The sequence below is a fragment of the Lynx canadensis genome, chromosome D4, assembly GCF_007474595.2.
Source record: "Lynx canadensis isolate LIC74 chromosome D4, mLynCan4.pri.v2, whole genome shotgun sequence".
Classification (NCBI taxonomy): domain Eukaryota; kingdom Metazoa; phylum Chordata; class Mammalia; order Carnivora; family Felidae; genus Lynx; species Lynx canadensis.
The window spans coordinates 80,737,443-80,760,673 of NC_044315.2; the positions used below are offsets into that span (position 1 = coordinate 80,737,443).

A 23,231-nucleotide genomic window follows, 5' to 3' on the forward strand; every position below is an offset into this window, starting at 1 on the left:
CCCCCAAGTTACCCCACAAGGCTTGCAAAGCTGTGGCTGGTCTGCTGCAGAAAGATACTGAAAGATATTCATTCAGCACACACTGATCCGAGGTGTTCCGGGCATACCAGGGTGAACAGGTCCCTGTTCTCACAGACCTGACATTCTTAACGGTGGAAGCAAGAGAGGGGCCAAACATGATGATTTCAGATCAGGAAAAACGAAGCTGGGTGGTAACTTGGGGGTGGGGGTGGAAGTTACTCCTTTAGCTGGAGGGGCCAGGGATGGCCTCTCCTAGGATACTTGATAGGAGACTTGATATGAGACCGGAATGAGGCGAAACCAGCCTTGCCCAGAGCCAGAGGTGCTTCGAGGGAATAGCAAGTGCAAAGGCCCAGAGGCGGGACTGGGGCAGGGTAGTGCGTTGGGCGGAGTCAGCACTGTATGGGAGGAGCCTGCAAGGGACCTCTCTGGCTGAGGCTCCTCCAGCTTCCTGGACCCGGAGCTTGATGCCAGGTCTGCACTCTGCCCAGGTGCTCCGGAAGACTTGCCTGTGGCTGGAAGCAACTGTTGGTTTTCTGGAGTCTTTCTAGATTTCTTGTACCTGGAGGTTGTGCCATGTGGTTACATGTATGGAAGACTGTAATTTTCCACTTGTTCCCTGGAGAACCCGGAAATCTCTAGATGTTGTCACCGTTGTTTTTTTTTTTTTAAGTAATTTTTGAAATTTCAACTTGGAAGACAGATTCAGCATGTGCTTTGCGGGAAGGGGAAGCACGCCTGAACACACCTCTTAGATGCTGGCCCGAGCTGAGAGGTCCCCTGATCCGGCTGGGAGAGGCACCCGGCTGCACACTGTTTTCGGGAATGGGCCTCTGTGGCCTCGGACTCCTTGGTGACAACCTTGGCAGGATTCTGGGCCGGGCCAGAGCACCTGCTCTGTGGAGACCCGGCCATCCTCGAAAACCAGATCTGGCTCCCAGGCCCCTAGTGTCCAGACCGGGGTCATTTGAGAGGCCTGCGCTTCCACTGCTAAGGTCTGTGGTGGGCTCAGTGGGAGGAAGGGGGCACAGGAAACTTCCTCCCTGGTGGGTGGGTGTGGATCTGGCTGGAGGGTGTGGGGCTGTTGCTCCAAAGAGGCCCAGCTCTGGGACCCCATCTGCCCTCAGGCCAGGCTCTCCTGGGTGCTCTGAGGAGGTCTACTGTAACAGCTAGCCCAGGCCCCTTCTCGTGCTGGTCCTTGGGGACTGAATGGGAGAACCTCTCGGGGCTTGGGAAGAGTGAAGGTGCTGCCGGGGTTGCTAGGCTGGCTGCTCTCTCCTGGGAATCAGGCCCTCTTCTGAGGGAACTTCAAGTCTTTGTGGCAGGGTAGCGAGAGGCCCAGGAACATGGGACCAAGGAGGCCAAAACAGTCTAGGCTGTGGGGTGTCTGGAAGGTGATCCGGGCCTAGGGACCTGGCAGGGTTGGTGAGGTGGGCTTTGACCCCAAGCTGCCCAGTGAGGAGCCAATGAGGACCCTCGGGCTTCTGTTCTCTTAGCCTGGGGCTCCTCACACAGGTGAGGAAAAGGGCAAAGCACTGCCTCTTAGAGACAGATTTAATAATCCTAGCCTGTCTCTCTGGCAGTTAGTATTGCAGGAGAGAAGCTTTACTCCTAAAACTTTTATTGATCCAGACACTAATAAAAAGTAAAGGGTTTTTTTTGGAGCAGGGTTTTTTTTTCTTTTTTCCTACTAGCGCAAAGAACATCAGAGCCCTAAAACACAAATCTGTTTTCCTTTCTCTCTCTAGATTTGGAAGGGTGGGGGTTTGGCCTTGTTCAGATTTCCTCTTCAAGAAGCCTTCCCTGACTGCGCAGACCTGTAATCATCCCTCTGTTTTCCAGCAGTTAACCAAAGCTGCCATTTGTGCATGCTGTCTGTCCCCCAGAAGGGCTGGGGGGGGGGCAGGGAAGGTGGGGGGAGTTGTAGAAGCCTGAGACCCCTCGGGCAGTGAGAGGCATCTGCCCAAGGAGACAGTAAAGGCTTGACTTCTTGGTCTTTCTGGATTTGGTTCTTTTGCTGCCTTGTTCTTCATTTCACACATTCTTCCTGAGCTCTCACACCAGGAGAGGGAGGGGCTCTCCAGAGTCTCCCCTAGGATGCAGAAATTCAAGACCCCGCCCGTGGCCGTGCTGGAGAGACAGACGATCATAAATAAGTGGAGAAACAGTGTAATTCCAGATTGGGTGAAGTTGCCCTACTGAAATGTAAGTCAGGGATTTTTGTCTGCTTTGTTCAGCACCTGGATTCCCAGTGCCTAAAATAGTGCCTGGCACATAGTTTGCGCTAAATAAATATTTGCTGGCTGAATGAGCAGAATGCTATGAAGGAAACAAGTGTTTCAGTGGGGAGTGATGGGGGTGGGGCAGGACCTGTGATAGACGGGCTCTTCGGGAATAACTGAGTTCCAGGAGCAGCCTTTCCCAGACAGGGGAGGAACAAGACCTCCCACCAAGGGAGCAGCAAGTACAAAGTCCCCAAGGCGGGAAAGCAGAGGCTGAAAGGGAGGGGGGCGGGGGTTGGGTTTGATGGATGAGGTCAGAGTAGGCACCTGCCTTCCTCCACCTGGGGAAGAGTGTGGATTTATTCCGAGTGCTGGAGGGAGGGCTGGAAGGGTTTCTAGCCCAGGCGTTAAATAATCCGATTTGTGATTTGCGTTTCTAAATCATCCGTCTGGCTCCCTGGTAGGGAGCAGGGGCCAGGGGGGGTGGGGGGTGGGGGGGCGGTGAGGCTCCTGGCTGGGGCAGGCAAGGGAGACTTTAGAGGTGGTAGCAATAGGATTTGCTGATGGATTGGATCCTGAAGGCCAGGGAAAGGGAGGGCTTCTGGCTTTTGAGGCTCCTGAGACTCCACTTGGGACATTTCAGGCCGGAGCTTCTATGAGGCGTCCAAGAGGAGATGTCAGCCCAGCGTGCAGATGTGTGAGTCTGGAGCTCAAAGGACGGGAGGGCTGGGGATAGGATCTTAGAGGGTCCTTTGAGCACACTAGAGTAGGTGAAAGCAAAGGAGATGAAACCACCAAAGCAAAGTGTCCTGCTAAGGGAGAGTGCCCCCTTGGAGAGCCTGAGCAATTCCAACCCCTGGAGGAAAGGGCGTGAGGTGGCAGGAAGGGAGTTGGGAGAACCTCAGTGTGGCAGGGAGGCTCTGGTGACCTGGGTTTCAGGGAGGGTGTGGGCTGTCCTCCGTCAGCAAGGAGAGGATGGAAACCGTGCTTGGCCTCGGCCCCATGAAGGCCCTCGGGACCATGGGGAGAACCACTGGGATAGGACAGGTGTGTTAGGAAAGGGCAGGAAGAACCGCCCAGTCCCTGGGAAGCAGGGGAGGATCAGGTGGTGGCTCAGACGTTCCTTCTTTGTTGGGTTTACCAGTGGCTGGTGCTCCCATCGAATCCTATAAGCAGAATCCTTGGAGGCTGATGCAGAGGGCTGGAGGGGCCCCCTGAAATGCTCTTTAGCGGTTCTCTGGGCTTTTCCTTCTCCCTCTCTCTGCAGGGCTCCCTAACTGCCCTGTAGTGGCTCATTTTTTCCTAGCCTGTGGGACCGCCTGTCCCTTTTCTTCCCCCTCTCCCTATTCGGTCTGTCTCTGGGTCCAAGGCCCCTAGAGAAGAACATTGTAGAGCTAGGTTTACTTAGAGGGTCTTTTCACTTTTCCCAGAGCACAGCTAGGGTTCATTTATACTGATAGCTTTGCTCTGGAGGGCTCCTTTGTGGTTTGGCTTCCAGAGAAGTTTGAGATCTTTTTCAGGACATTTTGGTAGCCAAGACCTTGACCTCCCCCAAGGTTTGGCTGGCTGTGCGGGGAGTTTAGAAAGTGTTTGGCTTGGGGGAGGGACCCTAGGGTTGGGGACAACCTAAGTTCTAATGGTCCTCAGGTGGGTTTTCAGTATATGTTGAATGAATCAATGACACTCAGATATTTGTGTCCTTGGGCTGCTGGGTTGTTTTGTTAAATGCTTCCTCTGCATCTGGTTAATCAGTGTTACATCTGCTACCTGCAGGGGATAGAGTATTTCCTTGTTTTACACCCGGAGAAACTGAGGCCCAGAAAAGTGAAAGGTCTTGTCCAGAGGTTATAGTTGCTAAGTAACACCACCAGAATTGCATCCCAGGCCTGCAACACTCCGCCTCCCCCCCCACCCTGACTCCCGGCAGTGAGACCATCCTTACTGACTAACCCTGTGGGTGAGGAGGTGATGGTGGGGTGTAGGGCACCGGGTCTCTCACTGCCCCTTACAAATAGTGGTCATGTGCTCTGCCAAGGCTATAGGACATTCCTCCTGACCACCTGTTTCCTCTGGTACTCCATATCCTCCCATCTTTTAGCACAGGCAGGCCTTGAAACTGGTCAAGCCTTGGGGGCTCTTGGAGCCAAGGGAGCCCCCAGCTTCTTGGAGGCTGTTTGTGTAGCAGGTGTGGGGTGGCTTGTGTGGCTGTTGCTGAACTCCCCACAGGAAAGCAAGCTTGGCTGCCTAACATCCCATGGGAGACACCTGAGATGGAGCCTACCCCCTCAGTGGGGAGTGTGGGGAGACCGAGACCTAGAGAAGGCAGGGGTGGGCCTGGGTTCTCCCTGGAAGGATGAGGAGGAGGCCTTATGCTCCCTCCCAACAGGCCAGGTGGCTTTTCTCTGTTGCTTCCCTCCTCCTACCCAGCAGACCCCAGTTAGCCTGGGAGCAGTGCAGCACAGAGGCAGGCTATTTACAGGTTTCTAAGGATTTGGGCCACAGCCCACCCTTGCCCAGTCTCCATGGCTTTCTGGCCTGGATGCTTCTGGGGGAGGGCAGGCATCTGGGAAGTTCTACAGGGTGGTCTTGCATAGTAGTCACTGAGGATTCCAGTTGGACCTCCGCCCCACCTTTTTAACAGGAGGAAACTGAAGACTGGAGAAAGAAGTGACTTGCCCAGGGTCACTACCCAGGAAGCCTTTTCCCACTTTGTGCCTCCTAGCAGATCCTGGGGCAGCTTCCTTCAACCTAGCTAATCCGGCTGCTCTTTCTTAAGTGCTCACTTTGAGCCGGGCCTTGTTCTGTAATTCATCAATTTCTCATAGCAACCCTGTTGTGAGGTTAAGTGCCCATTTTACAGAGGGGAAACAGGTGACTTGTCCACAGACACCCAGGTTGTAAGTGACACGGCCCAGGTTTGAACTGTCTGGCTTCAGAGCCCGTGTTCTTTTTTTTTTTTTTAAATTTTTTTTTTTTTTTTCAACGTTTATTTATTTTTGGGACAGAGAGAGACAGCATGAACGGGGGAGGGGCAGAGAGAGGGAGACACAGAATCAGAAACAGGCTCCAGGCTCTGAGCCATCAGCCCAGGGCCTGACGCGGGGCTCGAACTCACGGACCGCGAGATCGTGACCTGGCTGAAGTCGGACGCTTAACCGACTGCGCCACCCAGGCGCCCCCAGAGCCCGTGTTCTTAAACCAGCAGCCTACCCAGCTTCAAACTTGATTGATTACCAGACTTCCCAGAAACAGAAACAGAAAGGTAATCTTTGAAGGAGCTGGCCCTTTCAGAGTTAGGCCTGAGGACGCGGCCTGGCCTTGGCCTTTCTGACTGATAGAGGATGGCTGAACAGCACCTACAGTGTGCCCGGCCACTCCAGGTGCCAGGAAATGGCCCACCTTTCTTAGAGGGCTGGTTAGGCCAGGTACCAAGGCCCAGGCGGTGAGGTCTCTCCTTTCTTCCCCCCTGCCCACTTCTGTTCTAGCAGCTGGGCAGGCCCTGCCCACCCTTGGATCCTAGGGGCCTTAAGAGAGCCCCAAGTCCTGCAGCCCTACCTCCATTCTCATGGACAGTGGAAGGGCCTTAGCCAGCTTGCCTGAGCCCTGCGCTCGGAAGGACAGCTCTCCTCACTTGTCCCCACCTCTGGCCATACAGCCTTTCAGGAAAGGAATGAGGGCCTGAGTGTCAGGTGCCCGTTCCTGCAGGTCTGTGGACCTGCCTCTTTCCTCTCCTTGACCTCCTCCTCTCTCCTTTTTCTGTATTTCACCCTTACCCAGCGTTTGTCTATCTCCTGCCGTGTTGTGTCCAGGCACGATTTCCAGTCTTTTCATCTGTAAGAAGGGAAACAATACAACTGGCTTCACAGGGTTCTGAGGCCCAGACAGAAAGCCCAGTGGTTGGGCACCTGCAACAAGTGAGTCCCCATGTAACCCCTACATTTTACCCACGAAGGAAAGATGCTAGTGGGTATGGAACAGGTGGGACCTAAGGGCCGGGGTGGGGAAAGCGGGCCTCCCTCCGGAGGGGCCAGGTGGGAGCAGGAAGCCTGGCTTTGCCTGGGCTCACCGGCTTTGCTGCAGCTTCCTCGATGGGGTCCAGGGAATGCTTGTCTGTGGAGTGGCTGTGTGGAATCCTGGGACAGTGCTATGAGGTGTGAAGCGCTGTGTCTGGCGCATAGTGAGTGCCTAAGAATTGTGGCTGCGGTGTCTGCTCTTAATTCTGCAGATGCAACTGCGTTTTGGGGTTTTGGGGGTTCTTCAGGTGAAATTTGGATTTTTAGTATTGTGCATTTTGTCTAGATCTTCCTGAGAAGCCCAAGGCCTCCATTCTGGTCATGACTTTGGGGGAGTTTTTTTGGTTTTTGCGGTCTTGGTTTCCTGTACCGAAAAAGGGATCTGTGCCTTTAAGTCCCCGGCAGCCCCGAGTGGGACACTGGCCCTTTAAAAGCACATTACAGAGAGTTGGAACTTAGCCTTTGTTTAACTAGCAGTGATTAGTCCCAGCGGACAGAGCTGGAGTGGTATGTCTAGGACCAGAGCGCCGTTGGACTGGCTGGGCCCGGTGGGGGACGGCGGGCAGACCGGTGGCTGGTGTGGCCCTCGGTTTCCCCCGGCTTGGCGATCCTGGTGATCCTGGTGATCCTGGTGGCCGTGCTGAGGGATGGTGAGTGGCCTGATTGTCCTGATCGGCCTGAGCGGAGGTTGGAATGCGGGAAGCTGCCAGCCCCAGGGCCCCTGACCAGTGTCCCGGGCCCAGGGAGACCCACGTGAGATGGGTGGGAGGGAGCAGGCTGGGCAGAGAGGGGTTGTCACAGGTAGCGATCTTGGGGACTCTGTTGTTCTCCAGTGATGGTGTCTCTGTAGACATGTGCCTCCCGCCCAGAATGTGGAAAACAGATTAGCCCCGCCAAAAAGCGAAAAACTGAGAAGTGTTGCTGCCGGTTTTATTTTTTAAAGAGAGGAAATCCAGTGTCCGGTGCTTCTTCCCACAGTCAAATCTCGGGCCTAACCTCTTTGAGAACCGGGAAATGCTAGGAATGGCCGAAAAGTTTTCTGAGCGGAGGATCTTGGCCTTTGCTCTGAGTCGCCCCACCCTGGGCCCGGCTGGGTGGGGCCGGGCTGGGGTTGGGGGGCCATGTCATCTCCACCTCAGCCCCCCAACCCCGGAGCCGGGCTCCTCCGCCCCCCACCCCCTGCCTGTGTCTGCTCCCTGATCCGTGGGCCTGCAGGCTGGGGGCGGTGGAAGACCTGGAAGGCTGTTCTGGGCCCGGGGTGTGTTCAGCTCCGGCTTCCATATCTGAAACAGCGGTTGGGAGCCAGGGTACTGTGAGGTGGCAGTCTTTCCTGGGGAAGTACCTCTGTCTCCAGAGGAGGCAGGGATTCAGCTTGTTATGAACTGTCTGGTGGAGGGATCGCGAGGGATAAAGGAGCCGGTGCTGTGAAGTGCTAAGCACTGTCCCTGGCTTGTTACAAGTCTCCGCGTCCCTTGGTCCCAGCCACCTTTGCTGTCACGACCGGGAGGCCGGTGGTGGATCGGACTCCTTCCAACAAGGTGTCCTTCTCACCATTTGCCAGATGGGGGAAACGATCTACCCAGGGTCGCACGGGAGGTGACGAAGGCAGGGCTCAGTGTATAGTTCTGGTGACCCAGGGTTTCTGTAAGTTCCTTGAAAGTTGCTGCATGTGCTCATACGATTTCTGTAGTTTTGGTGAAAGCCTGAGGTTTTGACAAGCAGTGAAGGTAGTTTGGAGCTAGAGCCCAAATTGCCAGGCCTCCAGTCCTGCCCTGGTGGCTGTGAACTGTGACCTGGGGCAAGCTGCTGGACCCCTCCGAGCCTCCACTTCCCAGTGTGTGAGGGGGTGGGTGGTGTGCATGAGGCAAAACCCTGGAGGGAGTTGTCAGTTTTGCGGGGGCATGTGTCATGGAGGTGGTGGTCTTTGAGCCAGGATTGATGGGTAAAGAGAACTTGGCTGCTGGGAGCATTCCAAGCATCAGTGGGCAGCCCAGTGCTGCTGGGTTGAGAGGTACCTGGGAAGCTGTATTTAAAAGCGTACGCCTGGGGCGCCTGGGTGGCGCAGTCAGTTAAACGTCCGACTTCAGCCAGGTCACGATCTCGCGGTCCGTGAGTTCGAGACCTGCGTCAGGCTCTGGGCTGATGGCTCAGAGCCTGGAGCCTGTTTCCGATTCTGTGTCTCCCTCTCTCTCTGCCCCTCCCCCGTTCATGCTCTGTCTCTCTCTGTCCCAAAAATAAATAAACGTTGAAAAAAATAAATAAATAAAAGCGTACGACAGAGGTGCCTGGGTGGCTCCGTTGGTTAGGTGTCCGACTCTTGATCTCAGCTCAGGTCTTGACCTCAGGGCTGTGAATTCAAGCCGTGCGTTGGGCTCCAGGTTGGGTGGAAGCCTACGTGAAAAAATAAAGTATATGGCGTTACTGGTTGGAATCCTGTGCGCCAAGTGGCAAGTGACATACTGGGCTAGTTTATCCTAGAGTCAGCCAGTGCGGGTGGGAAAAGATGGTGGGATCTCAGCGTCTGGCATGTTGTCTGGCCTTGGAAGCCCTGCAACGTCTTGAGGTGGCCGCGCTTGCGTGAGCATCAGAAGCCCACATTTAGGAGACCCTTTGGCTGCCTCCTGCCCTTCCCAGGTGTGGGGTGTCGCAGGTGAGGCAGGCATTGTAGCGCCACAGGTGGCTCTGATGCGTGGTCGCTAGGAGCAGGAGGAACTCAGCAGCTACACCCCAGTCTTTGACATCTTGAGTTCCTGCCTTTGTTGGTGGCCTGAGAGCCTGTGGCTGGCAGCCGCCCTCTCCTGCTGTGTTGCTGCTGCTGAATGATCCTGGCTGTTTCCTGCCAGTTACAGTCTGGGAAGCAGAGTTCTGGTGTCCCACCCGCTGGGACACCCAGATAGTGGCCTTTGGGAGGAAGAGGGAGCCGCGGTCCCAAGGTCCCCGGGCTCAGTGTTGGCATACTGGAGGCACTCAGTAGCTATATACTGGGGCGCTGGATTAACTCAAACCAGCAGTGGGGGCATAAGCAGGGGCAGGAAGGGGCAGAGTGCCCAGGGAAGGGTAGAACCAGGGCTGGTCATAGGGCTTACTGCATGTCAGAGGTGGTGTCATCCCCATTTTACAGATGAAAAAACGGAGACCTAAGTCACGGAGCTTTGTAAGGAAAGAGACCTCACTACATTAGACTGGTCATCAACCAGCATGGGGCCAGGAGCTGGGGCTGTGGTGACAAATGGCTGGTCCTAGGTTGAGGCAGGAAACTTGGTGCCCAGGAATGGGGGAAGGACAGTCCCCACATCGCCTTGTCATCCTAACCTGAACAACCTGCACAGAACAGAAGGCCACATGGCATGGCGCTTGGGTAGTGGGGGGAGGGGATGAGAGGGGAGAAGATGCTGCCTGTGCCCCGCCCCCAGCCCCCTCCCTCACATTCCTTGGCGGGGCCAGCTGAACCTAGGAGGGCTTCCTGAAGGTAGAGAGCTGAGAGGAATTAGATAAGCCAGAGGGGAAGTGGCTTCCGTGGGATGGAAGTCCTTGGTTTTCAGCTCATTTGTTTTTAATTTCATCATCTTTACCCACTTGGGTCATGAGTCCCCAAGGCCGGAGGCAGCTGTTGGAGGTATTTATGGTTGCTGCTTGGGGCGGGGGGCAGGAGGGGGGCGTTGTTGGGGAACCAGTCAGAAACCAGTCCCATACTGTTGTGTGATCTGCGGGACCAAGGGGGTGGATGGGTGTGTTCACATGTGTGAGAAGGAGACAGGCACAGACTCAGCTCACGGGGAGGGAACACCTCTGCCAGGGCCTTGAACCAATTCTCAAGAGTCGTCTAAGTGGAGAAGGTGGGAAGGGCATTCGAGCACAGGGCCAACCTGTGTGCCGCGGGGTACAGTCCGGGTCCTCTGGGGCCTGCCATGTCAGCGCCTGAGGCCTGGGTCAGAGCTTTGGGTGCTGTGCTCCTGGGGCTGGGGGAGGATGAGGGAGGCCGAGGGTTTGAGGGTGTCACCCTGGATCTTTCTGAGCACCCTGGCTAGGCTCTAGGCTGTTTCTCCTGGGGACCAGGAGCAGGAACAGGAGGGGCGCTTGGGCCTCAACTCACTTTCGATTGGCCCAGATCTCATCCTATTCAATGAGTGTTGCTCAGATTCTCTTCTTTTAAAATTCAGGGCACTTCGCTGTTCTACTGAGGTTTATGAATGTTTAAAAACTGCTTTGCGGTCCCCAAAGTAATTTGACAAGTCTGACAGCTATTGATTAAAAACCCAAAATTATTCAGGCTGCAGGATGACTTGGGGGATTAGATGGAAAGTTTTTTGTTTCTTCTCACTCTGCATGCCCCTTGCCCCCCCAGCGCCCCCCCTCAAAAGAAAGTAAGATGTGCGGAGGTAAATGTGTTCCCGAATGCTTTTTGAAAACTCTGTTAGGGCTGCAGAACCACACCGGAAATGGCGGGGGTGGGGGATGGCCAGGACACCGAGGGGACCAGAACCAGTACTCCTCACGTCCCTGGTCTCTTCCCAAGCACCGTGACCCCAAGTCACCTGCAGGCAGCAGTGAGGTATCACTCTGAAGGTACTGTGGCTGTGGTAGCAGTGGGAGGAGTTGTAGTATTTAGTATCCGGTCCCTTATGTTCTTGGAGAGTTGACGTGTTGGGGCTTTTGTGGCGCTCTTGGAAGCAGGTGAGGAACTGTAGCCTGGAGAGGAGGGAGCTTGTTCAGAGCTGTGCAGCAAGTCTGTGGGTTTAAGGGAAAGGGGGGCCCAAGGTCACAGGCAGGTTAAGGGCGGACAGGAGCCCAGGCCCCCCAGGCCAGGTTCCCCGCCCTCCTGTCTCCCTCTCAGTGAGGGCCTGGCCCAGCATCACGTAGGTACCAGGACTGTCCAGCTGAGGGCGATGTGGCCGTTAGGATCCCAGCTCTCACTTCTGGACCCTGTGACCCGCCCAAGCCACTCCACATCCCTAGCCTGTTGCCTCTGGTGTCTTAAAGCTTCCTTCATCAAGTCCTTGGATTTACCGGGGTATGCATGGGAAAGGTCACTCCATGAGCTGGGGCTCTGCGGACCTATTTGAGTGCCGGCTCCCCCCGTCTGCTTTTTGTGCGGGGCCATGTTGGGAGAAGGCCATCGTCTTGGCAGGAATACTTGTCACACAGCTGGGCACATAGTAGGTGCTTAAGTGGTTGTTAAGTGCACGTGGCCACAGTGTCGATCATTAAATCGGCATCTCTGGGGCACTTCCTGGGAGCCAGGCCTCGGACTGCACCGTAGCCATAGCATGTGATGAGCCGTCCGATCCTCCTGTCCTGGTAGTCAGGGTGTGGACCCTCCTTTGCCAGCTCAGCCCTGCAGTATGAGGGGAGGCACGGGCTGCAGGGGTAGGGTGAAGGCTGGAGACCAGGCACCGGCCAGCCCAGGGCTCAGTGTAGCCCTCAGATAGGGTCACACCAGATCTAGTGACTGCTAGGACTGCCCCCCCCCCCCTTGCCTTGGACTGACAGAATGCTGGGCTAAGAGGGGCCGTGCCTCCAGGCTCTGTCATCCCAGGAAGGCTTCCCAGGCAGGGCAGGCAGCCTGCCTGCCTGCCTTTTAAGGACAGGCTCTGTCTCCCCTGGGCCATGGGAGCCACCAGGCAGCTGCATTCTTCTCCCCTCCCCTGGGGCCCCAGCTGGGCCAGAGTGAGCACTGGCCTTCTCAGCAGTGAGTTCCCAGGCCGGAGGGGCAAGGCTGGGCCTGAGGAGAGAGAGCTCTGCTGGATGTTCCTGGTGGGGTGCGGCCCTGTTTGTGTCCCAGGACGCGGTGTCCTCCCCCTGACTGCGCTCCAGCACCGGGCTCCTTCCGCTGTGGGCAGAGGCTTCCAGCACAGCTCCCTGGACCTCCTGGCATGTTCTGACATGACTCCAGAGTCCACAGGTCCTGCCAGCCCTCAGGTGGGCACCTCCTCCATTGAGACCAAACTTGGCCAGGACTTTTACCCCCTCCAGGCCTGGTTGTGGCCGTGGGCAGTGGCAGGGGACCACACAAGCATGAGTGGGACATTGGGTCGGGGAACGCTATGCTCAGGAGTCACGGGCAAAGGGGCTAAAGTGGCCCCCTCGGCAGGGTATACTGACCACCCTTTCCTTTCTTTCAGGAAATTAAGAGCTTTTTTTTTTTTTTTTTTGAGGCATCCCAGAGCATTTGGGGAGATGTAATTTGTCCCCATTTTGCAGATGGGGAAGACTTGAGGCATGGAGAAAGCGAGGGACTTGAGTGGTCAGAGGAAAGGAACAGAGAATGACCTGAGGGGTCCTTATCACCCCAAATGTCAGCAGCATCACCCACCCCGGAAGCTTTGGCCTTGCTCACAGCTGCCCCCCTGTTCCTACTGAGGCAAGTGTGTAGAGCAGACAGAAGGACTGAAACTGTCATGAGCGGCTGGCATTTATTTACCCCTGCTTTCTGGAGCCTCTCCCCTGCACTATCTTTTTTTTTAAGGTTTATTTTTGAGAGAGAGAGACAGAGACAGACAGACAGACAGACAGACAGAGTGAGTGGGGGATGGGCAGAGAGAGAGGGAGACACAGAATCCCAAGCAGGCTCCAGGCTGAGCTGTCAGCACAGGGCCCAGTGTGGGGCTCGAACCCATGAACCGCAAGATCATGACCTGAACCGAAGTCAGACACTTAACCCATTGAGCCCCCCGGGCGCCCCTCCCCTGCACTCCTACTTGATCCTTACAATAGTCCTGTAAAGAATGTATGTCACTCTCCCCACTTACAGATGGGGAAACCGAGGCCTGGAGAGTTGAATGACTTACAAATGATCAAGGCTGAGTGGTTTTTGAGGAATGGCTGGGCACTGGTGACACCAGGCCCTCCTGCCCGCCTCCCTGTTCCCAGCTGTGGGTGGGGAGGGTATGTGTGTGTCTGCCCCTGGGGCTTACTCCACTGCCTACCTGTGCACCTGGCCTGTTACCCAGCAGCCCTCTAGCAGCGCAGGCGTTCCCTCCGCAGCATGTCTAAAGGGGCTCCCAGCTCCTGCTTGCACACTCCCACAGACAGGGTGCTCACTCCTCCAAAACCAAACCAGCTTGACCCATTTGGGGTCAGCTGTGCCTGAGCTGCGATTGGCTTCTCCTGGGCCCGGCTTTGCCCTCTGGTGGGAGCATGCAGGGCAGCTCTCTCTGCCCTTTTGAGATTTGGAAGGAGATCCTGAGCCTCTCATTTTCCAGGCTATACAACCTCTCAGCTCCCCGCGCACCCCCCCTTCCCCCTCCCACACCCCATAGTAGCTGAGAACGTCCTCCCTGTGTCAGATAGGGCTTTTTAATTATCGCAAGTTTTTGTTTGTGGGTCTCCTCCCTCCTTGAAATAATGGGGAATTTGCTAAACTTCTGTGTCAGTAACCTTTGAAGAGAAAAAAAGGCTGGAGTTGAAAAACAGCTCGTGGGCTGGCTGGAAGGCTATCAGATAAGGCAGTGGCCCAGGAGCTGGGACAATGTCCTCTTGTTTCTGCTCCCCAGCCCTCACAATGAGCTGCTGTGGGGCCTGGCTGTATCCCCAACAGTGGCTCCCTCGCCCGTTTCCTGGGCAGGGGCTGCCCCACCCTCGCCAGCCCCCCTGGCTCTTCCTCTTGGACCTGGAATGAGTGGGTCATGGTGAGCAGGTCGGCTGCCCGTGGCCTTTGGCTGCTCGGCAGCCTGGGGGTGACGGAGAAGGGATGGGGGCACCGATGGAGCCAGCCTTAGACTCTGCCGGACGGGGCTCGAGTCTCACTTGGCTCACTCGAGTCTCACTCACCCTGTCTTTCTGGGGTGCGGTACCTCAGTCCTGGTGGTTGTCCTGACAGCTAGGTGAGGAGACAGGTGGGCAAGTGGTGTGGCACGGGGCTTGGCCACGTGGCCTGGGTGTGAGCCCTTGTCTGCCCGGGGAGACCGGAGCGGCACAGTGATGGTGGCCGCATTCGGGCTGGGCTTTGACAGCCGAGAAACAAGGATTTCGGCAGGCAGAGGGGTGCAGGGAGAGGCGGTAGGGGCTTCTGGAAACTGTACTGGCGAAGGCCCTGAGGGGGAAGGGGTCCAGGGGCAGGGCAGGGACCAGCTGGGGAGGAGAGTCTAGGTCACTTGTCTGGGTGTGATGTGAGGGGCGTCTCAGGGAGGGCTCAACACCAGCTTGGAGCACTGTGGCTTGATTCTCTTTGGGCTGTGAGGGCACGGCAGAGGGGCCTGTCCGGCAGAAGGCTGCCGCTGTGGTCTAGGTGGAGGCGGCCAGTAGGGAGGCCTTCCCGCACTGCCCCCCGGGCCCTGGCCGAGATAGCTCTCTGGAGCAGAGGAGTCCAGGGCAGGTCTCCCTACCCTGTGTCCTTGGCTGTCTCATCGATGGTCTGGGAACCATGGCACCATCCCCTTGCCAGGAAGTATGAGGATTCCATGCTATGGAGGTAAAGGGCCGAGCAACTGGGCTTGGTTGGGGAGGGGATCCAGGGCTTCTAATCCCCTGGGTCTGTTTAGAGTCTAGAGAATCAGTTGTGTCTAGGACTCAGGGATGTCTCGGAGGGATGGGACAGTGGGGAGGGGGGTGCAGCCATGGAGGGTACAGTGACCCCTGGTCTTGGGAGACGTGGAGGGAGCCCCCCATACCTGGACAAAGCCAGAGCAGGGGCATTTCTCAGAGGTACTGGGCGAGCAGGCAGCTGCCCTGATGACCAAAGCTGGGTTCATCTTTGTCACTAGGGAGGATTGTCCTCATCCCAGCTGACTCCTCCTCCTTCCCGGAGCTTAGCTGACCTTGGCTGCTGGGATACTGGGACTTTGGTCTGGGAACTCGAGGGCCCTGAGCCTTGGTGCTGAGCCAGACCCCGCCCTATCTACTAGGAGCCCCCTGCCAGGCAGAAAGAGGGTCACAAGAGACCTTCCCAGCATAGCCTGATGACTTTCAGGCTCTGGGACCACGTACAAGGTTGCTGTCTCTGAGGAGTCCGGAAAGGCTTCACGGAGGAGGGTGCACTGATGCCGAGAGTTGAAGGTCAGCTAGGATGAGGGGACAGCATATGCCTGGAGGCCTGCCTGTGGGAGTCGAGAAGAGCAGCCCAGGGTGAGGTGGAACAGGCAGGTGGGCCCTGGCTAGCGGGGCTGGCATTGAATCCCATGCAGTCCTAACCAGAAACCCCGTCTTCTGGACTCCAAGGCCCGAGAGATGGCTCTCCCTGAAAAATCCTCTTTACAGCACCTTTTAAGTGCATGTTCATTACTATTGATTTCTGTTTGAAATAACACCCTCCTCTTTCGGATAAAGAAGTGGCCCCAGGGGGGTGAGGTGTGGAGAGGGGCTGCCCTCTCGAGCAGGCTCGTTTCTCCCCTGTAAAGTAGGGGCGAACTCAGTATCTGTCTCTCGGCCTTGTGAGGATTCATCAAAGGGATATGTATGACATTTCCTGTGGGCACAGCCCAGGGGTGCCAGCTCTGCCCTGGTGAGGAGGGCCGGGTGCATGGAGCCCAGTGTAGACATGTGGCGTGCCCGGCAGGGTTGTTGTGAGAATGAGCTCGCTCCTGGGCTGCAGACATGGGAAGGCCTTTGGCCCTGCTTGGTGTGGTGGTTCTGGTCTCCAGGGACCACAGGAGGTCACAGATCTGGGCACAGGAGGAGGCCATGCAGTGGGAGTGACAGGAAGGGACCTGATGCAGGGGTTGGGGGACACAGAGACCCTGTGTACAATGGCATCAGGCCCCAGAGCCCCCACACCACATGAGGCAGCCGTGGGCAGGGCTCCCAGAGCAACCAGGGCCCCATTCTAGCAGGGGCTTTGGACACATCAGGTAACTGCTGCTTCCTGAACCCCTTACCTTTCTGGGAAATGAGTAGATGAATATTCCTGGTAAAAAGGATGCCAAAGTGAGCAGCTGAGCGCCCTGCGAAGAGTGAAAAAGCAAGTACCTGTGGGTGGAGCCCTTCTCTCCTGGGAGTAGAGTGGGAGCGAGGCAGCGGCCAGCACCTGATCACCTCCTTTTCCTGAGCTTCCTGGGTAGGGAGTCCGTGCCTACTTGCTGCCCCCTTAGGGCCTGGGAAGTCTGCGGTGCCCTCCACCCTCCCTCCTTGCCTTATTGAACCTTTTGCCCAGCCTGGGAAGGCAGAGGCTGTAGGTAAGCAAGATGCTGGCCTACCAGTGCTGACACGAGGCAAAAGAATGGTGTGGTAAAGGCCTGCTTTGAGTAAGTGATGGGGTGGGCTGGTGTGGGGGTATTTGGGGGCCCTGTGGGCCTGGGTCAAGGCTGGTTTCCTGGAGGAGGTAGTTCTTAGGCCGTTTGGTGATCCTCTTGGGTTGAGGAAGTGACCAAGTGACCACTCTCCCTTCCCGAAACCTGGTCATCTTATAGCCACCACCAGGGGCACACTCACCTCTGCCAGGACATTTTACCCACCAGGGTCACAGAAGAACAACTCCCTCTGGACCTCATGTGCCCCTTTCTCTCTCGCCAGGAGCCTTGTGGGGAAGAGAGGAGGAACGGGCGGACTCCAGGCCGAGCGGGAAGGATACGTGTCTGCATGGGAATCAGGGAGCACAGGCCCACTGGCCCTGCCCCCATCCCACAGGCCAGCAGTTAAGAGCTTGGCCCTCTAGACGGTGCAGAAATAGCCTGCCAGACCTTGGAGTAGCTGCCCCCACTCCCCCTCCCAGTGAACTCGGGTGCAAGGGGTTCGGCCTCTGTTCTGGGTCCCCCAGCCTGGAGAAGCCCACAGGAGGTTGGGAGGGTCACAGCTGCCCAGCTACAGTCAGGATGCCTTTACTGTGAGTTTCCCCATAGCCCTCTGTTCAGCCAGAAACCTTCCCAGGGAGGCCTGGGCCCGCTGGGGTGTGATTATGGAACCGGGTGGTAGGGAAGAAAGAGGAGGGCTGTGCAGCCGTGGGCTCCAGGATCTGGCTGCTTGGGGTCTGGGCTGGGCCTGCTGGGCTCCTGGGCTGTAGACCCAGGGCCGCTTTGGCTCTCCCTGCGCAGAGCCAGTCTACTGAACCATACCTCCCTTTCCTCTCCCCAGCCACCTTGTTCAGGCGAGAGGGGGCCCTAGCCCCCTAGGACACCAGCTCCTCCCTCTGTACATCCTGGGTCCCTACTCTGCCTTCCCAGCATCCTTACCCGGCAGGGATTTCCAGGCTGGGCCGGAAAACAGCCCGGTCCCAGCCTGCCAGCTGGGTTTTAAGCCCTGGACAGCAAGCCTAGGGTGCTGTGGTTCCCAGCCCTTCCTAGGCAGGGTGGCTTTTCCAGCACCTGGGGCAGGGCATCTCTTGCACTGGGGTATGAAGCCCTATCCTAGGAGGGAGGCCTGGAGTTTGCCTTGCGTGGGGGGCGGCCCGAGGTAGAATCTTGCAGCTGAGGGGACTACAAGCCCACCCCCTGCCTAGGTCAGTGCTATGATGGGGGTGAATAGGCCACTGGAGCAGGGCCTGGGGAGCTCTGTTAGCACCCAGAACTGAGTGGGGTGGCGTCCACGGTGCAGGTTTGTGAGGGCTGCCTCCAGAGAGAGAGAGCTGGAGGAGCGGAGGCGGTGTCGCTGGCGTGCCGAAAGGCTCGGGCCTCACCGAGTTCCACACGTGAGTGAGGGTTTGGCTGGGCTCTAACCTGACCTCAGCCTGCCTCACAGCTTCCCTCTGGTCCGGCCACTCCCCTCAAGCTCTCAGGAGTCCTACCTGAATGCGTCAGTTCAGCTTGAGGGACCTGAGCCTTGCCCTGTGCCAGCTTCATTCTAGGCACGGGGTGGGGGGGGGGGCATGGGGGGGCGGGGCTGACTGGGCCTCTTGGGTCAGGCTGTGGGGTCCCTGTGGGCTGGGGTCCCAGTTCTGGCTCTGACTCCTCTGCAGTGCCTAGCACAGAACTCCCATCTTAGAGAGGTCTGTTGCCATGGGCACCTCGAGTCTGGGGTGTGGACGGTGGCCTCTCGCAGCCTGTGGGGGCCTCTGGGCAGGATCCGTCCAGCTCATCTCTGAATTCCTGAGCCCCCACATAGCGGGCTTACCCCAGTGGCTTACCTCCAGTGGTCACGGAGATACGGGCTACCGGGTTTGTGCTCCGCAGGAAGTGTTTGGTGATTCTGCCGGACCTTCCTGTCCTGAGGTAGGGTCTTTGGCGAGACAGGGAGAGAATGGTGGCTTGAGCTTTGAGCCGTTGGAGGCCAGGAGCTGAGAGGCAGAGGGTGCTGGGGGAAGGAGGTCTGGGTGGGCCAAGCCCCCCAGGGGTTTGCGCTGTGGACAGGGGTAGGGGCAAGACCTGCCTGGCTTCCATGCCAGGAAGGGCTTAGCAGGCCTGCTGGTCCTAAGGCCACAGCTGTGGGAGGGGGCTTTGGTGGGACACTGCCGTGTGCCGTTGGCTCTGGAAGGGACATTCGCCTCTCGGAAGGACTCTACCAAGCCCTGGTGCGGGTGCCATCTGAGGTACCTTCCATGTGATGTACTGAGGAAACTGAGGCTCAGAGAGGGGAACAGCAAGTGAGCAGTGGGCCCAGGTCCAAGGCCGGGTCTGTCAGAGTCCGTCCTAGTCTGGGCTCTTTCTGGGCACCAGATGATGTCAACTATCTCTGCTCTTTGTGCCTGTGTCGAGCCCGCTGAGCCTGGCCTGGGCCCCCAAGCTCCGGGACATGGACCCTGTCTGAGTCTCAGTGTCTCAGGTGCTGTGCGGAGACTGTGGTATTCTTCCCCGTTTGAGCCCCAGGTCCTCCTCTGTAAGGTGGGAGCAGCGGATGTCCCCGTGGCTCTCCTGCCCTGAGTGGGACTGGTGGGGGGAGTGGGATGATGTGTGAGAAAGAGCTTTGTTGACAGTGACTTTCTAGACAAATGGGTGACTACTTTGGTCTTGGAGGGAGACCAGGGCCGAGAAGAGGAGGTAGAGAAGGTTGCGTGGGTCCCGTGGGTCTCCAAGGCCAGGACCCTACCCCAGCACTCGGTGCTGACATTCGGCTCCTGAGTGGTGGCCTGATCCTCCGGCACCTGCTCCCTTAGGCTGAGCCACTCTCCCGGAGTCCCGCCGTGGGCAAGAGGGCCTGGCGGGTGTCTGTGACTCCAGCGCTGTGGTGCCCCCTTCCCGGGAGGAGTGACTGCCTCCAGCTGGGAGGTCTGGGCAGGCCCCCCGGGGAAGGGGGAAGGGAGGGGAGCAGCAGGCTGGGCCTGACACAAGAACCGCCCACCCCCAGGTCCCATCTGATGCCCAGGCTGAAGGAGTCTCGCTCCCACGAGTCCCTGCTCAGCCCCAGCAGCGCGGTAGAGGCGCTGGACCTCAGCATGGAGGAGGAGGTGGTCATCAAGCCGGTGCACAGCAGCATCCTGGGCCAGGACTACTGCTTCGAGGTGGGTCCCACTGCAGGAGCAAGGTGGGGCGCTGGTGTCGCTCTGTGGCCTCGGTGAAGGCCAGGCTCTTTGGGGCCAGGCTGGAATCTGCCCAACGCTTTTGGCTCCTAAGAGACCGGGTGGAGCTGGGAAATGGGGGGCTCTGTTCCCGCTCCGTGGGCTCTTTGTATGCGGCCCGGCACTGTCTCCCATGTGCAAGGGCATGAGGCCCCAGTGGGTGAAGGGAGTGAAGGCCTGCATAGAATTGCTTAAGCCCCCAGAGCCTGCCTACTCCTCCTTAGAAACCCCTCAAATGCAATGTGGGGTAAGAGAGAGTACCCCTTTTTTGGGCCTGTCTCCCCTTCTGCATAATGAGAACCAGAACCTTTCCTGCCCTAGCTTTCTGTGACCCAAGTTTGAGAGCAGGGGGACAGCCACCCAACCTGTGCAGGGCCCCCTCACCGTAGATGGGGAATCTGAGGCCCAGAGTGGGCAGGACGATGTCAGCAGCCACACAAAAGCCTGAGGCCAAACCAAGACCATGGTAGCTAATGTTGCAGGTGTTCCTGGGAGTTCCTAATTGCTTCTCCAATTATTCATATTCTCTTCCCACCTCTGTTTCTGGGAAGCTTCCCACCCCCAACTGTCTTGCATAATTAGGGGAGCTCTCTGATAGAGGAATGAATTCGCCTGGTGATGGAAATCAGCTACTCAGGGACAACCTCCGGGTCCCCCCTGGCCCCGGGGAAGAGGCGGAGTGGTGCCTGGCACACCTGCCCCACGCCCTGGGCCTCTGGGGCCGCTTCTGGCTCAAGACGCCTGGACCGGCCGGGCTCTGACTTCTTTGCCTGGGACAGGCTGAAGATGGTGCCTGCCCGCTTGTCCACAGCAGGGGGTGCCTGAACAGCCGGGTGAGGAGTCTGGTTTCCCCCACAAAGCCGGGACAGCAGGGGACAGCAGGAACAGAGTGGGAGCAGTTTGGGTCGGGCCCCCTGACCTGGATGGGACTGAAGGAGGAGCAGGAGTCTGGGGAGGAGTGTAAGGGTTTCAGACAGGAGGACCCCAGGGCCCAGCACATCTAGACAGTGCAATTTTTATTTCTCCAGTGTTGTCCCCCAAATGGTAAGTTTCTGTGACCAAGTTTAGCCACTTGGCTAAAGAGAACTGTCAGAGGTAGCCGCTAAGGACTGAGGTGATCCTTTGTATCTGTCTTCTCGGTGCCTGTGGCTTTACCTGTGGGGGGGGGTCCGAGTTGAGCATTGCCCTCTGACCCGGGCAGGGGGCCCACACCTTCTCTCCCCATCTCTGGGAGAGTGAGGTTGGAGCCAGAAAGATGCTCTCCTGTGGACGGGGACGCTGAGGCAGGTGTGGGGAGTGGGGACCAGGCACCGACTGGCGCAGGGCTCCGCTGTCCTGCTGTTGACTTGCTCTGGGACCTTGGGTCACCTGCAAACGTGGTCATTGGGTGAGCTGCCCTGTGGCTGTGGCTCAGACCTGGTGGCCATAGTCCACCCGCCCAGGGCCCAGAGGTCTTCCATCGTACCAGCCTTACTGTGTTCCCCTCCCCTGTGACACGGTCCTGCCTGTCTCTCACAGGTGACCACGTCATCAGGAAGCAAGTGCTTCTCCTGCCGATCGGCAGCCGAGCGGGATAAGTGGATGGAGAACCTTCGGCGAGCAGTACACCCCAACAAGGTAAGCCTGTGTCCGCAGTGCCCAAGTAGGGTGGACTGAGGCTGGACCCAGAGTGGACCTAGACGCTGACAGGAGGGGAGAGGCAGGGATCTCCGATGTGGGCTGTGATGGGGGGTGGAGGCAGCACCCAGGTGAGCAGTAGGTGCCGGGCTCTGAGGGAGGAGCTCCAGTTGGCCAGACTGACTCGAGCCACATGCTAAAGAGGCTGGGCCAGAGAACTGAGCATTGGGCTGTTGGGGACTTGAGTGCTGGCATTCTGCTGCCTGGATGTCCCCCTTTCCCCAGGCTGATTCCCTACGCATCCAGTTCCAGCTTAGACATCTGTCCCCTTCAGGGGAGCACCACTGACCTAGGCAGGTGTGCCCCCAAGCTGCCCCCGTCAGGTCCCTGGATCCCCTCCTATAATCATCTGCTTCTGTGGCTGCCTTTGGGGCTGGGCTGAGCCCTGGTCACCATGACCTCACTACGGAAGGGGCCTTAGCAGTGGTCACCTCCTAAGTGACGTTACAGACCAGCAAACTCCAGAAGAGCTGGTAAATGGCACAGTCACCTGCTATGTGCCAGGCATTGTGCGAACCTCCTACTCGATCTGTTACTCTGTTTCATTCCTGTTTCACAGGAGAGGGAACCAAGGCTTAGGTTAAGTCATGTGCCTAAGGTCAGTGGGCTCGTACAAGACAGAGCAGGGATCCAGCCCCTTGTCCGCCAGGCTCCGAGCTGTCCCTGCCTCACCCCTGTCCTGTGTCGGGCTTGGGCCCCTCCTGTGTCTGAAAGCTCTCCCTGCGCCCCTGGTGACCGAGGCCCCTTTGTGCACGTGCAGGACAACAGCCGGCGTGTGGAGCACATCCTAAAGCTGTGGGTGATTGAGGCCAAGGACCTGCCGGCCAAGAAGAAGTATCTGTGTGAGCTGTGCCTGGACGACGTGCTCTACGCCCGCACCACGGGCAAGCTCAAGACGGACAATGTCTTCTGGGGCGAGCACTTTGAGTTCCACAACCTGCCCCCTCTGCGCACCGTCACCGTCCACCTGTACCGGGAGACTGACAAGAAGAAGAAGAAGGAGCGCAACAGTTACCTGGGCCTGGTGAGCCTGCCTGCCGCCTCGGTGGCTGGGCGGCAGTTCGTGGAGAAGTGGTACCCGGTGGTGACGCCCAACCCCAAGGGCGGCAAGGGCCCCGGGCCCATGATCCGCATCAAGGCTCGCTACCAGACCGTCACCATCCTGCCCATGGAGATGTACAAGGAGTTTGCCGAGCACATCACCAACCACTACCTGGGGCTCTGTGCAGCCCTCGAGCCCATCCTCAGCGCCAAGACCAAGGAGGAGATGGCATCAGCCCTGGTGCACATCCTGCAGAGCACGGGCAAGGTGAAGGTGCGTGTGTGGGCGCAGGTGGGTCCCCCACGCTGTGTGGCCCCATGCAGAGGCCTGAGATGCGCACTAGGTTATCTGCTGCCCCCGTGTCTGAGTCCGTGATTTCAGCTCTAACAGAAGCACCCGTCGCAGCCAGGTGGGCTCCCTAAACCCAAGAGTTGTGTCATAGAGTTGCCGGGGGGGGTTCTTGTTCCTCCTCGTGGTTGGAGCTGATCGCTGGCACACATATGGAGCCGACGGGTGGGGTTGTGGCTTACAGTGAGGAAGTGGGTTTTAGGAACCTTCCCGCTGCACCCAAGGGCTGGCGTCTAAGGCTTGAGGGGATCCAGCTTCTCCCAGACACACGTCCAGTGAGACAGAGTTCAGTTGACATCCCCACAAGTGACCACCTGTCGCAGCCCTCACACGTCAGACACACAGACTCACACACAGAGCGCAGTGTATTGCCTCCACGCAGCAACCAGCCGGCTGTGGTGACAGCCATCCCCGGTCCCATGGCCTCCAGAACAGGGATTGTCCCGTAGCCATCTGGGCAAGCCCTCCTGGAGGGCTTCTGCCCCCCTCTTTTTATCTTCCAGGCCATGTTTCAGTCCCTCCCACCTAGTTCTGGAGACAGGCTCCTT

General features: G+C 57.8%; 1 protein-coding gene across 3 annotated transcripts in view; it reads left to right on the forward strand.

Annotated features, from left to right (window-relative positions):
* The first annotated feature begins 217 nt into the window (after window positions 1-217).
* Window positions 218-23,231, forward strand: part of LOC115499393 (DAB2 interacting protein) — a 46,716-nt gene continuing 23,702 nt past the window's right edge. The window contains exons 1-4 of one of the 3 annotated variants that reach the window (XM_030293271.1): window positions 218-1,016; window positions 19,406-19,559; window positions 21,135-21,233; window positions 22,054-22,608. In XM_030293271.1, coding sequence (XP_030149131.1) covers window positions 847-1,016; window positions 19,406-19,559; window positions 21,135-21,233; window positions 22,054-22,608 — 978 coding nt within the window. In that variant the 5' untranslated portion in view covers window positions 218-846. Of the gene's footprint in view, window positions 1,017-6,793; window positions 6,907-19,405; window positions 19,560-21,134; window positions 21,234-22,053; window positions 22,609-23,231 lie in introns of those variants that run through there. The other 2 variants (XM_030293270.1, XM_030293272.2) reach the window with 2 other exon arrangements.